This window comes from Mycetomoellerius zeteki, unplaced genomic scaffold (assembly GCF_001594055.1).
Source record: "Mycetomoellerius zeteki isolate Tzet28-1 unplaced genomic scaffold, Tzet1.0 scaffold99, whole genome shotgun sequence".
NCBI lineage: Eukaryota > Metazoa > Arthropoda > Insecta > Hymenoptera > Formicidae > Mycetomoellerius > Mycetomoellerius zeteki.
The window spans coordinates 1384-16942 of record NW_017258032.1 but is presented as its reverse complement, the minus strand read 5'-3'; the positions used below and the strand labels follow the sequence as shown (position 1 = coordinate 16942).

At 33.0% G+C, this 15559-nt stretch overlaps 1 protein-coding gene across 1 annotated transcript in view; it reads right to left on the bottom strand.

Moving 5' to 3' along the window:
• The window catches only part of Actn (alpha actinin), a 22986-nt gene extending 7796 nt beyond the window's left edge, over window positions 1-15190 (bottom strand). Inside the window, 2 exon segments of the mRNA XM_018461105.1 lie at window positions 14477-14610; window positions 15099-15190. Of these exon segments, the coding sequence (XP_018316607.1) occupies window positions 14477-14578 (102 nt within the window). The 5' untranslated portion in view covers window positions 14579-14610; window positions 15099-15190.
• Between the last annotated feature and the right edge of the window lie 369 nt (window positions 15191-15559).

Here is a 15559-nt window from a genome sequence, read left to right as displayed (position 1 = left end):
GTGTGTGTGTGTGTGTGTGTGTGTGCACGAAATTTCGGCTCATTATCGTACACGTTATTATTCATAATTGTAATCTTCTCAATTATATGATTTGTTTAATCTGTTACTTAATTATTATAATAAGGTCCAGGCTTACATTATTGCTGATGCTCACTTTTTAAAATGTGACTTTAATTTATGCATTGTATTTCATGTTTATAATTTTATATATCGCACATCAATAAATCTTATTATTATTATTATCATCGTACGACAAATCGCTGAATAATAAAGGCTATCCGTTGATAAAAGAACCACGCGATACGTTTGCGGAATTTGTAATTTGATACGTCACTTAAAGGTCTTACATGCACGCGCGAATGATGTGCTGTATCGATGGAAATATAGCGCGCAGCTTAACTGGTCAAGAGACGTCCTCGAGGATGAAGGAATGCGATAGCCCGATGTATTTGCTGATAATACATTATTTCTATTTATGCGTTACGTGTAATATGATCATTTTCCAGCTTAAGTTGATAAGCGCGTTTGGTCGTTTTCGAAGACTTACAACGAACGTCAAATAACATTCTTCCCGATTTACATCACACAATCTGCAAAATAAAAATCGAAAAGAAAAAAATTCTCATGTCCAACCGATCGTGTTGTGTACGAAAAAAAAGTGTATGTAAATGGAGAACTATTCTTAGAATAAACTGATATTTATTTTTTTTATAAATTCAATTGCAAAGTGATTAAAAAGCATAAATCAGCTTATTTATTTTATATTTAAAATTCTTCATAATCTATATAAAAACATATTGCGATGTTGATTACTGTATTATTGGATAGATTTGAAAAATAATACTAAATTTGTGTGTGTGTGTGTGTGTGGGTGTGGGTGCGTGCGTGCGGCGTGTGTGTGTGTGTGTGTGTGTGTGTGTGTGTTGCTTTTCAGTCGCTTTGTGCAATTGAATGTTCACGAAGGAAATAAAAAAAAATTGATTCTTTATTCAGTGTTATACTATATTATTTGAGAAGCTTACGCTTCTTTCCGTGATTATTTTTCCATAAATGTAATTTTTATCGTTACATTGACAGGCCATTATTTTCAGAACAATTCGATGTTATCATATGATACTCCGATTAATGCGATTGCTATATAAAGTGGAGGACAAACGATTTAGAAGTATTGTACACTAACTTTTTAGATTTTTATAAGATATCTTTTTATAAGTTACCGAATCTTTTATCTGCTCTTTTTGTAGTATCGTCTATTATATCTAGTCTGTCCAAGATAGTACTATCTTATTAGCATTAAAAGCTCTCGCACATTGTCGTATACTATATATATATTTCACGATAATATCGTCGGTGTTGATGGCATCATTACAAATTTTGTTTCTCTGTGATCTGTGAGTCATCTCGTCATCTCTCTATAAACCTTAATATATGACACACGCCAGTATATTAAAGATAATATAAACACTATCGTTATTTCTGATGTATACCGCGTTATTTCAGTGCGCGATTTTTGTAAAATTTAACACGACGAATATACTTAACTATATATATACTATATATATATATATATAGATATACACACACTAGACGTATACTAAATATGATGTTTAATTATATTCATTAATAACTCTTTAAAGCATGAGGTACCAAATTTGATGCCTACATCTCTTACACACACACACACACACACAAACTGAGAAAAACATTTTTTTCAATTCTCTGAAATTTCTTTACGATTTCACATCTATATAATAATATTTTGAACTGGTGATTCCAAACCTGAAGTAAAATCAAAATTTATAACAGTTCAATATGATAACTCAAAGTCGGACTTTTTGTTTCGTATAAAATGTATTATAGTAAAAAATTTCTTCTTTCTTTGCTTACATATGAATATAATTTGATATTCGGGAGTTTAGAGTTCACTGATTTCAAATATGAGATAAAAGTAAAAAAATTCAAAAAGTTGCGGATTCAATATGACGAATCAATATTGCAAAAAAATAGACTAATTTGCATGAATGTTGATTCTCATAGATTTTTAAGATTACTAATTTCGAATCTAAAGTCAAAAATAACCAAATTCAAAATCATGGACTGCTGCTTTCATTTCATACAAATTAGTTAAATCTTTATATTTTAAATTCGCCATATTGGATTCAATATTTTTAATTTTTCAATTTTTAAATGCTTAATATTTGAAACATTTTATCATTTTTTTCAACAATTGGTTCATATCCACTAACTGGTTTATCTTAATTGCATTTATCTTAATAATTGCTAATTTCCGCTCTAAATATATTCATCGAGGAATTCGATTCGGACATCAGAAAAAACAAAATCAATAAGAAAAGAAAATTTTTTATTATATTTCTTATTATGTTTTATTATTTTGACATTATAATTTTGTTTATTTTTCAACGTAATTGTAAGCGTAATTTCGTCATTTATGCAGTAATTTCGTTATTTAGCATGTACATATCGCGAGTATAAATAAATATTTTTGTATAAAAATGGACTTAAGTCTTATGTGCATTCGGATTACAATTCACGTAATCCGAATCCCGAATAACATCTCTTCATGCACAGTTTTATGCGCTAATCTATTCTTCTATAAAAATTTGCCAACAGTTTATGTTCGTCTGTGTCGCTCCTATTATTCTTATCGGATAATAGGAAAGATATTTTCGTGCCTTATCAAAATATATGCGCATGCATATAACTTTCGATAAGGTATGACAGTGTTAAGACGAAAAAGTCATCATTTACGTTGCTTACATTTGCGAAATATTTGTTCTAGGCGCTATCGCTGCTTGTTTTCTATTCTCTGCAAGTCGAGAACATATGCTTCTATTCATGTTGTATTTAAACTTGGCAACGGAACAGTTTAATTACAGAACAGTTTGCAAATGAAATTTTTCTCATGAAAATGTCAACAAGTCTTCAACGAGTCTCTTAAAGCTCTCCTCGAAGTCGTTAATTTATATCTAAAGAGAAATAATTTGATAGCCTCTGTTAATTATGTATATATGCAAATTATATTGAAATTATATTTAGATTGCAGAAAGGATTTTTTAGAGTTACGTCTCGAGCACGTCTCGAATTAATTAATTCACTCTTATAGGAATATGGTACATTACTGAAAGTCTTCAACGGTATAAAAGTCATAATTCGACAATGTATCTGTCTATATCTCAAAATATATAACTTTTATATCTCAATTAAATATTTTATTTTTCATTTATTATATAATAACCAATAATTTTCGCAATTTATCATAGATATATCGATACATTGATAGCAAAGTGACACGAATAAAAAAAATAGCATTTTTGAGATGCTGAAAATAATCGACTCTAAAAATAATATCATTTTTTGTAGAAAAACGATTCATTTGTAGCTCATTTGTTTATTACATGGAAAAGTGCCATAAAGTTCTGATAAAGGATGGAACTTATATTACACTAAAGTTGCAGTATTTCAAATTTTTAATAACTCATAATATTTTTAAAGAATATATATTGCAATTAAAAATATAATATACGGAAAGAAAGTAAAGTTAGAAATTACATATTCACTATCCTAATTAAAACCCCAATTCAGAATTTTTAAAATGTTTGTCTAAAAGTTGCTAATTTTAAAATGTATAAATTTTCTATCAACGCAGCGACATAACTTTTCCATCTTTCAGATGTTATCGTACAATTCATCATTAATAATTTTTCAAGAGACTTGTGAAATAGATCTGTATCATTCTTTTATATCGTTACCATTATCGTGCTTAACGTGTCATTGGCTACGTTCAGCAGAGAAAGCAGCTTTGTAACTGTTGTAAAATTCTTTAATGTATGATTGGTCTTAGTTCTTCACTGGACCTTTAAATGTATAAACCAATCATATTGAAGTCATCGAATTTGCATTCGTCATTTCGTGTCAATTCGCTAGAGAAGAGAGATTTTTTTATATGTAACGAGATAAAAGACCGCGAATCATCACGATCTTGAATCGTGCATAGTCTGGCGCAAGCAAGATCGGTATTTCATAGTCTTACATTTAACATCATGTTAAGTATAATCTTGAGATACTATATAGAATATTTATTCAGCTATATGTTAAGAAGGGACTTGATTTACAATTTTTTCTCTTAACCTCTCACACATCCATCCATATCTTATGATATTAAGACGTTATATACGGTAATTTCACTAGCTAGATGGAGTTTTAAAATTGATCAGACAAACTTGAATACAAGACGGACTATGAATACTGCTAATCCTAAGAGAATGTCTTAGTGCAATGAATGAGGGTGGAAAATTCAATGGAGATAATTTGAATCGCGACACACATGGACGGGAAACGGAGTCTGTAATTACTACTACGACCTTTCGAATGTGGAGGGCCAATATCTAAAATAGTTAACCGTGGGTGGAAGCTGCAAAATATCTGCGATGGCGCACGCAGCGCAGCTGTGTGCAGTCGAAAAATCATTCTCGCCCAAGAAAAATAATCGCACTTTCCACGCTCTATTATTTCGCTGTTGTCCGAAGTTGCTTTGTATTTATTCGCAAGACATATAGTATAATTATCTTCTTCCTCTATTGCATAGCATTTCTATTTTCGTCGTTTTCCTCGATGTTTTGTAATCCAAAGGCCTGACGTTTTATATTTTTTTACGGGTTAAACCAATATTATCATTTTCGATCATTAAGTAAAATCTTTCATTTGATATAATAATTTTTGTAAATTTTATATATTTTGCGTTGGTACCTACTTTTGAACTACGCGATGAATAATTCAGTCTTTAAAAGCAATTTTTTATACAAAAGCTGAAAATATAATATCACATTATTAATCTAGTCGCCTAATTTTTTTGTATAAACGATTATCTGGAATATTTTTAACGTTCTAATTAAAAAAATCACTATTATTAATTGCATATTATATGTTAATTGTTCTATAATTTACTAGTGTTTGAGATGGTAATTATACCGATGAGGGGAGCCAGCTCCGATGACCTTGATCCTGACATATGTTGTCAAGGTCATGACCCTGAGTGACCTCCAACAAGTTTTAGCCATCGCTCGTCATTCGTTAAAAAGTTATTTACAGTTAAAGTTAGTAATTATTTCACCGCTTTACATGAAAAATCACATAACTCTGGACAGCGAGAGAGAGGTATGGGGTGAACTGATTAAGGGAATATGACTTTCCAACCTCCCCCTTTCCCCCCTGCAAAGAGGCGCACGACTCTCACCTTCGACTCTCATCCCCCTCATCCCTTGCAAAGAGGCGTGCGACTCCCACCTTCGATTCCCCCCCCCTCCTCCCCACTGTAAAGGGACGCGCGACTTCCACAATTGTACTGTTGCACACGATTTTCGACTTTCCACGCGAAGCGACTTTTCATGCTCTCGTTGAGAATACGTCTACAACTACTAAACAAAGAATGTATCTATAGCTTAGGTATGTCTCTGTATTGTGTGAACATGTAAATATAAGATAAATATAAACATGAGAAATCAAACTTTCCTAGGCAAGGAAGGAAATGAGATAAAACTCATTTCGCATGAAAAATCGCTTCGCGTGAAAAGTCGAAAATCGTTTGCAACAGTACAATTGTGGAAGTCGTACGCCCCTTTGCAGGGGGTGAGGGGGGGGGGAGAGTCGAAGGTTAGAGTTATCTGACTTTTCATGTAAAGCGGTGAAATAATTACTAACTTTAACTGTAAATAACTTTTTAATGAATGACGAGCGACGGCTAAAACTTGTTGGAAGTCACTCAGGGTCATGACCTTGACAACATATGTCAAGGTCAAGGTCATCGGGGTTGACTCCCCTCATCGGCATAATTACCAAATTAATAGTCATAAGTACTAAAACTAAAAAGCATCTTATAAATCTATAAAGAATTAATTGTGAAAAATATCGCTCTAGAATTTAAAGTTAAATTCGATTCTACATTTTTAAAAATAGATGTAACCATTTTTATTTTATTGCAAATCATTGCATATATCAATACACGCACATTTGTGTAACAACACGAATTTTAATTGATTTTAATAGAATCAAACAGAATTTTCCGTATCGAAATTCTTCTTCAAAACTAAAGCGTGCAGAGCTGTTCTATCAGGAATCAGTTTTTTTCATATTGTTCAATTTAAACGATAAATTAGTAATTTTGCGGTTATTCGAACGATAAATTAGTAATTTTGCGATTATTCGAACGATAAATTAATAATTTTGATTGTTAGCTTCATCGAAATCCCATCTTACGAATATCTTCAACCTGTCATAATCGTCGCATTATATCATTTAATAATTTAAGATTGCGCGTTAAAAACTTCTGAAGTTTCTCCTGGAAATTCCAAGCGTACATATCAGTATTAAAATCAAGATGCAGTGTAGCATAAAAAATTAATAAGAAAATATACGGAACAATAAATAAATATGTAATACAAGAGATAAAGAATCGCAAATATTTTTGTACATATTTATTTTTTTTTTATAACCGATTAGAACTCTCTCCCTCTTTCTCTTTTTTCCTTTCTCTCTTTTTTTTTAAATAGAGCTACTAATCATATCCTTTAAGAATATATCCTGCCTTCCCTGCAATTAATTCATCTTGTACATGTTATATCTCGTCAATCAACAATGTTTCATTACATCTCTTATTTTTGTACTCTGTTACGTGTCGACCTATGTCATCGCGTGACAATGGCTTAGTCAAAATATGGCATGCGTTGGCCGTCTGGTTCCAATTTGAGATTTGGCTCGCGGCCGAGTCTCCCAAAGGTTAACGATCCTGTCGTGGTGTACAGAAAGAAATCGATCGAACGCGGAACGGAACGATTGCTGCGGCGACTTGCTGGGTCTCGACTTTCACTTATCCACGATCATAATGCCGATTACGCATTATCGGACCCTGTTGCCGTTGCGTAGGCGTCTTCTCGGCGACAACACGGTCTGCCAAATTGGCACGACGTTGGCGGGCGTCATCGAATTCAAGTACGCGAAAAGGAAGATCAACCCTGTGAATTGGTAGCATTGAGCAAGCGCTTCCTCGCTCGCAGAATGATAAAACGCAATTGATCTTTTCAATTGCAAGATATCATCAATTGTAAGAAATCGATCAACATTTGTCAACGTTTCGTTTCAATTTCAACATTGCGTGTCGTGATCATTATAATATCACGGTTAAAGTATTTTGAGAGAACAAAAAGAAAAAAATGTATGTACAAGCGTAACTGTATTTTTTACTTAAAAAATATAAAGTAATATATAGTATAAGATTTAAGTAGACATATCTATTTAAGAAAGATATTAGAAAGATATGAGAAACATTAGTCGAAGTTATATATGCTGTAACATAATTTGTTTTAAACTTTTATAAAAGTTAGACTAAAAAAACAAGTACAACTTATATTACGAATTACATAATCGTTTTTTCTACTCGTACTCGAAAAAATGCCGTAGCGTGTCATATATAAAGACACATCCGAAAGCGAAGGATTAAAAAATAAATTGCATCCCTGACGATAATTTATCATCTGCATATTTTTGTTTGCATACATGCAAAACGCAATATCTTCTCTGAAATCTAAAGTCCGATCGGAGGATGTGGACCCCGACTATGATCAACGACGTACGATGTTACCGTATTATCTATTTATATGGCCTATTTATAAGTACGTAACATCAGACGTCGTACAAACCGCTGCGAGAATCGCGAGAATATTGCTAACGAAAGACGCGCAAAGTATCTGCGATGCTATTGACCAGAGTAGAGCATTCGAAATCAACGCGCAACGATTCAACGTCCTGAAACGAGTTTCACCGTCGATATTTAATACTGGCATAATTAGATTTAGAATACTTTGGTAACTCCCCGAGCTGTTTTTATATCTAATTCATTTTTTTTTTTTCATTAAAACTTATAAGAAATTTTATTTTTTCCTTACAAAAAATCGAATATACGAGCAACTAGCAACTATTAATGGCTAACATGCTAATAAAAAAGGATCGCCTAAAAAAAATTCATCGCGGAAAAAGCAATAAAATGAGAAAAGAATAAATTTATCAAGACGAATGTAGTTTGTATTTATATATTTTACAATATGTATTGTAATGCATATGAATTGGTAATCTACATTATCAGAGAAATCCTATTTGAAAAATTCAGCAATAGACAATCTATAGATAACCAATTTATATGTATTATAATATTATACAATAGTTGCTAGCTATTCATAGATTTTTTTTGTCAATAATACGTCAACGTATAGTGTTTAATATAGTTTACATATAGTATATACGTATAAATTATCACTAAAAAATTAGAACTAAGTTTTAATGTCAAGAATTTAAATCTTTGGTTAATGACTTTTTCATCAACCGACTTTTTCATCAACATTTACCTTAACAAATCGAATAGACGAATATATGAGTAAGAGACACACTTACGCGAGAGGTAATTTATAATTGCCAAAGATGCACTTCAGCGTAAGCCGTTAGTGCCCGTTATCTGGCCTAACCGTTCGAATTTACTTGATGAAGATGATTGCTACGTTACGGTGAGGACGACGACACGGGATTAATATTGAAGCGAAAACAGCTGAGTGTATATCGACACAGTGGAATTAATTGGCAATTTCTAATTATATAGTACGCATGAGAAACTCCTCCTGCGTGTTTAATCACTATACGATCAGCATAATTGTGATGGAGTGGAAAATTAACAGCCTTATTGAACTAATATTACTTTTATTAAGGAAAAAAAATATTCCGCAGTATCATATTAAAATTATTCTAAATGATATTTCTTGAAGTACAGCTAGAAAAGACAAGAGAAGAGCGAAAAAACGATCTACTTGTTGGTACAAATGCTCTGAAATATTTTTTGATTGATTAATTAGTAAAATTATTTCTTCTGATTCGTTAATCAAGTGCTTCGAAGCATTTGATAAGCTGCTAAATGTGCACGTGATGAACTTCGCAATAACAATCAAATCTAAGACGAATAGTCTAAACAACTGAGATGCATATATTATACAGCAGTACGCTTAATTCAAGCACGTCCAATTTGAGCTCCAGAGCTAAAACGCAAAGTCATCGACACAAAAAGTTCAATGTAGGTAAGATTTCGGGGACTGTAAAGTTGATAAACGTCACTCAAATGCGTATCAATACTTTACAATCTCCGAAATCTTATCCATATTGAATCTTTTTGTATCGATGGTTTTGCGTTTTGGCTCTGGGGCTTAAATTGGCTTTTTGTGACTTAATTGATCGATCAAATTACATATTGATAATAAAAAAATTATGACAAATGTTTTATCTATGAGCTGATTCAATGAGCAATAATGAGAAATATTTATGCCAAAAAGTAATTATGAGGGTAATAAATATCTGTTACCATTAAATTAAATGAAAGATAATTCAAAATCATCAAATGCTTTTTATTCATAATGAAAAAAAAATTGAAAACATTTACAAATATTCAGTTTAATATCATTCAGCAATTGAACGTTTCAAAAAAATAATTTTTTTTAATATGTATAAATAAATAATTTAATATTTTTAATATATATATATTCAAGGTCTTATACAAATGAGATTTTATTCATTTTAATTTTAGAATGAGATAGTGTTATTTATATTCAATTAGAGAAAAGAAGAGCATGAAAAGTCTAAACATTTTGTCTATTTCAGATGTACAGCAATCAGAAAATCAAGGGCACGAAGGGAGCAGGGCAATGAATATTAACGGAATAGATCGAGTCGTGCGGCCTGAAAGCTCACCGAGCAGCTGTTTCGAGCAAGCCATTTAAGTAAATACGTCGTCAAAGGAAAAAAAAATTCCTATCGCAGGAATGTTTCATGCGCGGTCGGCACGCTTGGAGCAGCCTCGGTGATGTGATGACCGGTGATTTTATGAGAAATTCTCCTGTACAGTTAATCGGCCGATGCGTGTCGTACAATGTCCGCTTCCTCCTACGTGTTAGCGTATTTAACCCGTACTGTTAATTGGTATGCCCTGGTCGTATTCTATCAATTCCAGATAGACGTACGAACCAGATTCAAACGAATGTAACATAATACCACCGTGGCGGGTTTCTCAATTTTCTCACATCGCATGGATATATATATATACATATATATATATATTCAAGTAAATGTACAGATATTCGCGATAAGATATGAACGCAGGCGTATGACTCTCACCTTAAATTCTTGTCGTACGTCCTTCGTCGGATCTTATAAAACTTTTGCGAATTATATTGCAATGAATTATCATGTATAATGATTTTTTTAAACTATATTAAGCATTTCAATTAAAAATTAAAATAAACAAAGGATAATATGTTCTGATGTAAGTAAGGAATAGAATTTATTTATTTGTAAAACAAATAAAATACATAAGACGTAATAGTCTAGTATTTCAATCAACATATTCTTTGACTAATTTCAATTAATAATAGATAAACGTAATTAATTGATACAAACTCGTCAAGTCGATAATTTAGAATGAGCGCAACCAACGTTATCTTAAAGTGTTATCGTTTACGACTCGTAGATAAAAAAAAATTTAGTAATTTTTATATTTTTTATTCACTATATGTGAATAATATTTCATATTTCTACAAACGAGAAAGAAAGTCTAAATATGCAAATTATGAGTTGCTTGAATTGTTAATTAATTTATTGGTCACAGACAACTTCTTGTTAAAAAAATGAAAAGAATAAAAGAGGAAGAAATTGAAGAGTACGGCTTTCATTGTTTTTATGCCTCTCACATTTCCTTCCTTCCGCTTTGAGTTTGTGAAATCGCATTGCCGTCATAAAACATTATTCGAAATGAGGAAACTTTGCGTAAGCTTTTCAGCGAAACATGAATAAACGTTCGATACGTTCGCGCGGTTCGACGAACGATACGAATTTTCGCAGCGACATGAGGTCTCGGTAAATGCAGGTTTTTGGGCCGCGCGCGTTTCCGGAACGGGGTACGCGGATTTCTAAAATTAGAAGTATTACGAAAAATATTCGCGGCGCAACTAGGGTTGCCAACTGTCCGGTTTTCATGGAGTCTTGTCCGATATCCGGTTGACCCGTATCGACCTCCAAAGAAATATTACAGAGAAGCAGAAACTATTACAACCAAAGGTATCCGGTTGACAAGTCAAACCTAACTTATATGTCTGATTTTTAAATATACCCAATTAATAAAATAAAATTTACATTCTGAAAGAAAATTTATAAACGGAATTCGCGGTTTTTAGCGATCCTAATTTCTTTTTTGCTAAAATACTTTTATTACTTAACGTAATAGTAATGTTTTTTATTTTAACATGTTGCTAATACACTTATTAAATGTTTTAACAAAATATATTTATAAAAAATGTTAAATGTCATATGTATAAAACATAGTTTAATTTTGTGTTCAATATGTATTTTATTATTAAATAATAGTAATTTATTATTTTATTCAACCAAATTCTGTTTTTAATATTGTTTGGAAAATAATATCGTGATGTAAGTTTAATTTTTTTACTAAATTTTGTATCTAGTTTTTATGATTACTACTTCTGTCTGATTTTGTCCAGTTAAATTTTAATTCCAAAGAGAAAATATTCGATAATTTAGACACCTAGCAACCCTAGGTACGACGCGGTGTCGATCTCTCAGGGACGCGTTACGTTTTATTGACGTATGGTGCGTAACCGTTATTATCAGTATCGACTTAACTAATACCCGACTTGATATCGCTGTCACTTAACGCGACCAGGCACGTCGCGTCGGACTGAGGAGGGAAAAAAAGATAACGAGAAAGAGGAACGGCTTCGTCGATGCGAAGGGGAACGGCTACGAGTCATCGTGAAAATCACGAGTATGACTCATTGCGCTCTTGATTATTTTTGTCATAAAGTCTGAAAATACAATTCAAAGGGCTGCGGTCGATATATGAGAAGAGGTGGGGGCTCCGGGAGAGCCTTGAGCTCCTGCCAAAAATGAAGAAAACATTTGCAAATGCATACTCGAGAATAATCCAATTTATCAGTATCTAATGGCTCCGTCAAATGTACGTATAGATATTATGAATAGATCCAAATGAATAGATCTATGAATGTACGAAAAAAGTTGTGAAGCGAGAACTGTCAAAAAAAAGAAAAAAAGATGTTTGCGAAAAGCTCGAAGTTCACTTTAAGGCCAGGTTTTTTATTTTCTCGTTAACTTATGATTATACTTAACCTGATGATAATATATTTTTCTAGCCATGGTTAATCACCGAACTAATAGTTTTATAGTAACTTAAAGTTATCACTATAAAACCATCAACAAAACAACACCAGTTTAATGAGTTAGTCAATCATAGCTAGAAAAACAATTTTTGAGAGAGAGAGAGAGAGAGAGAGAGAGAGAGAGAAAGAGCTCGATCGTATCGCGTGCGTAACTTCGTGTCGTAAGCGGCTGTCATAGGAGATCGCGCGGTTACGTGTATCGAAGGTTAAATGCAATCGATTAATAAATATTATATACATATTTGTATATAAGTAATAGTAAAAGCTCAGTAGCGCGTGCCTGTTATGTCTAGTAATAAGAAATCGAACCTAAAATCAGATAAGTCATATTTCCGTTGTCTTTCTCCTACCTACAATTAATTGACAATTTTTGTTTAAACATTCCCGATATGAATGTTATGTGAGTTTTAACAAAACGTGAAAATTACTTGAAGGATTTTTAATATTTATTAGCTTTCTTCGAAAATAATATTTTAGATGTGAGATAAGCATATGCAAGAGAAATGTAATCTTATCTAGCGTTTAAATTACATTTAGAAAATCATGTAATTGAAATGCATTTATAAAAGTATAATATATTAATATACAATCTATGTGCTACGTTTGTGGCATATATTAGTAGCACATGTAATTAAATTGTTAAGTTGTACTACATTTCGCTTTTCAATTTCTAAGGCTTACTTTACAATTCAATCATAATCTATCACATGATATGTCAATATTGATAAGTTAATTTCCAATAAACACATCATCTTTTTAATAACACAAACTTTTAGCAAAACGATAAAATAAATTTATTTTATTTTCTATTCGTGAAATAATGAGGGATTTATTATGAATGTACAAAAACGAAGTGTTATCGTTATGATATTATGATATTCGAATTACTTTTCGATGCAGATATCATTTATTATTCAAGTTCTTAAGATAAGATTAGTAATCTAAAACAATTGATTTTTGAGCTCGAACATTGTTTTATTCTTATGTAAGTTACTTTTGGTAAAAGAGAATATCAATGACTCCTTGATACTATTATTCAATTCTTTAGCTACTTTTGTAAGCTCTTAAATTCTTTTTTTGACTCCCCGAGACGTTTCTATAATATAAAAAGAAAGACCTACATGCCATATAGATATAAGACATACTTATGCCATGTATACTCTTAGAGATATGCATAAAGAAAATCATTCAATTGCATTTCTATTATGAAAGTGCACGTAGAATACAATTGACTAATTTTTTTTATGTATACATTTATAGAAGTTCGTCTGGATAGATCTTAGTGCATGGTGTTGGATTCCGAGAGACCAAATACTCAGCCTTTTTCTGTTCTTTACAATAGACAGCTGGCTTGTGTCAGATAAAGGAAAAAATTGACCTAATGTTCTCTCTTTCTCTCTCTCTTTCTCTTTTGAAGGGTACAGATGTACATACTGGATCTTGGTATTATCTATGGTTAGAATGTATTATATTTTGTGGTAAGGTGTGAAACTGAATAAAACAAATCTAAGATATTTTCTTCGAAATTTCTGTTACTCTCCCTAATTAGGAGCTTAATGAGTTTAGATTTTTGCTAGGATCAATCGTCTCGATCTTCTCCTAAGAGTTAAAAAGTGAAAAAGAAACAGATAAATTTGTTTGTACAATTCGATGACAGGTTATGTGACTGCTCTTTGCGTAAACCGAGAGTTACTCCTACAAAAATATAACATAAAAAGGTGCGAGATGGATGAATTTACAGTCGGTGGCACGGTCCGATTTGGGAAACAACACAGGCTGATGTAGCTAGACTAGGATTACCACGTCTGAATCATAGGAGTACATCATTTTAAAAAAAGATAATTCGAGAATGAAAAAAGGGGATACAATTTTTTTTCTGCATTAAATGTAGGTATTTAATAAAATAAAATTTCTAAAATATAATTTTTATTGACAATTATATTTTTATTAATATAATTTTATAAATATAAAATTCTAATTAATGACCAGACGTTTTGGGACGTTTAAAAAGAGTACAAAAAGTGTAAATGTCCACGTGTATTTATTTAAAAAAAAGTACGGTTGGTAATCCTAGGCTAGATCCGACAAGACTCTCAAAGTCTCAAGGCAAAGGAAAGAGGAGCGAAAGAAAAATAAAGAGGGAAAAAAGGAAAAAAAATCTCGATTATGATAACACTTACCTTTTTTTGCTGCTTCTCCCAAGCGGGATCCAAGAGACCCTCCCTCTCCCATTCTTCCTCGGGTGCCATGTATCCATCCCCGTAGGCCTCCATGTCGTTCATCCTGCCCGCTTGTGTGCGCGTGTCTCACGTTCCTTCAAACGCCAAAAACTTGATGTCACACAACTTTGTTAAGTTTGTCTCGTTACAATGGAAGAAAGATTTGGCGGCTGGTGTGCGAGAGAGAGAGAGAGGGGGGGGGAGGAAAAGAGACAGAGAGAAGGAAAAACGGGAAAGAACCCGGGAAAAAGCTGCAAACGCTTCTTTCTTCCGAAACGGCTGAGAGAAACGCTCGATCAAAGATCGATATGTGTACGTTCGTTTATACGATGACGGCGACGTCGCCGACGCATATACCGAAGAGTAGGAAAGGATTTTAGATAAAAAAAAAAAAAATAGAGGGAGAAGAGAGAAGGAAAAAATGATAAAACCAAGGGAGTAACGAGAGCGATGACTAAAGAACGGAAAGGTGAATTCAGAGGAGGGGGGGGATTGTGAGCGAGAGATTATCTTCGGATCGGCAGAGGGAGAAAGAAAGGGAGAGAAGTGCAACGAGATCCGACAACCCAATACGAAAACGTACCCGCTAAGCCCAGAAAACGTTCGATTTCGTATCGTTCTTTCCCTCGCGCTGACCCCTCTGCCACGAGTCTGACATATACGATTTGCTCGCCGGCGCTCGATTCCCCCTTCCCCGTTCTAACTCCGTAACATCCCCGCTCCCCCCGTAGAAGTCCAAGTCTGTCCAAGTCTCATTCGCTGTCTACCATTTTCCTTTCAGCTGCTCATAGCTTCTCGTCAGGGAAGGGGAGAGACCCCTCCCATTCCGACTCCTTTCTAAATTCTCCTCACCCCTCTCTTCCTCAAGCACAAGCATTCTCTTTGTAAATGAATGCTTGACAATGCAAAAAAAAGCCCGATTTGCATTTGTTGGCTAGAGCGGAGTCGAAAAAATGTCGAGTACCGTTGGGGCATATCTATACGAAAATGTGACAGTCGCGACTATCGAATATGAGTTTTTTGTCGTGTTCGCATTCCTCGATG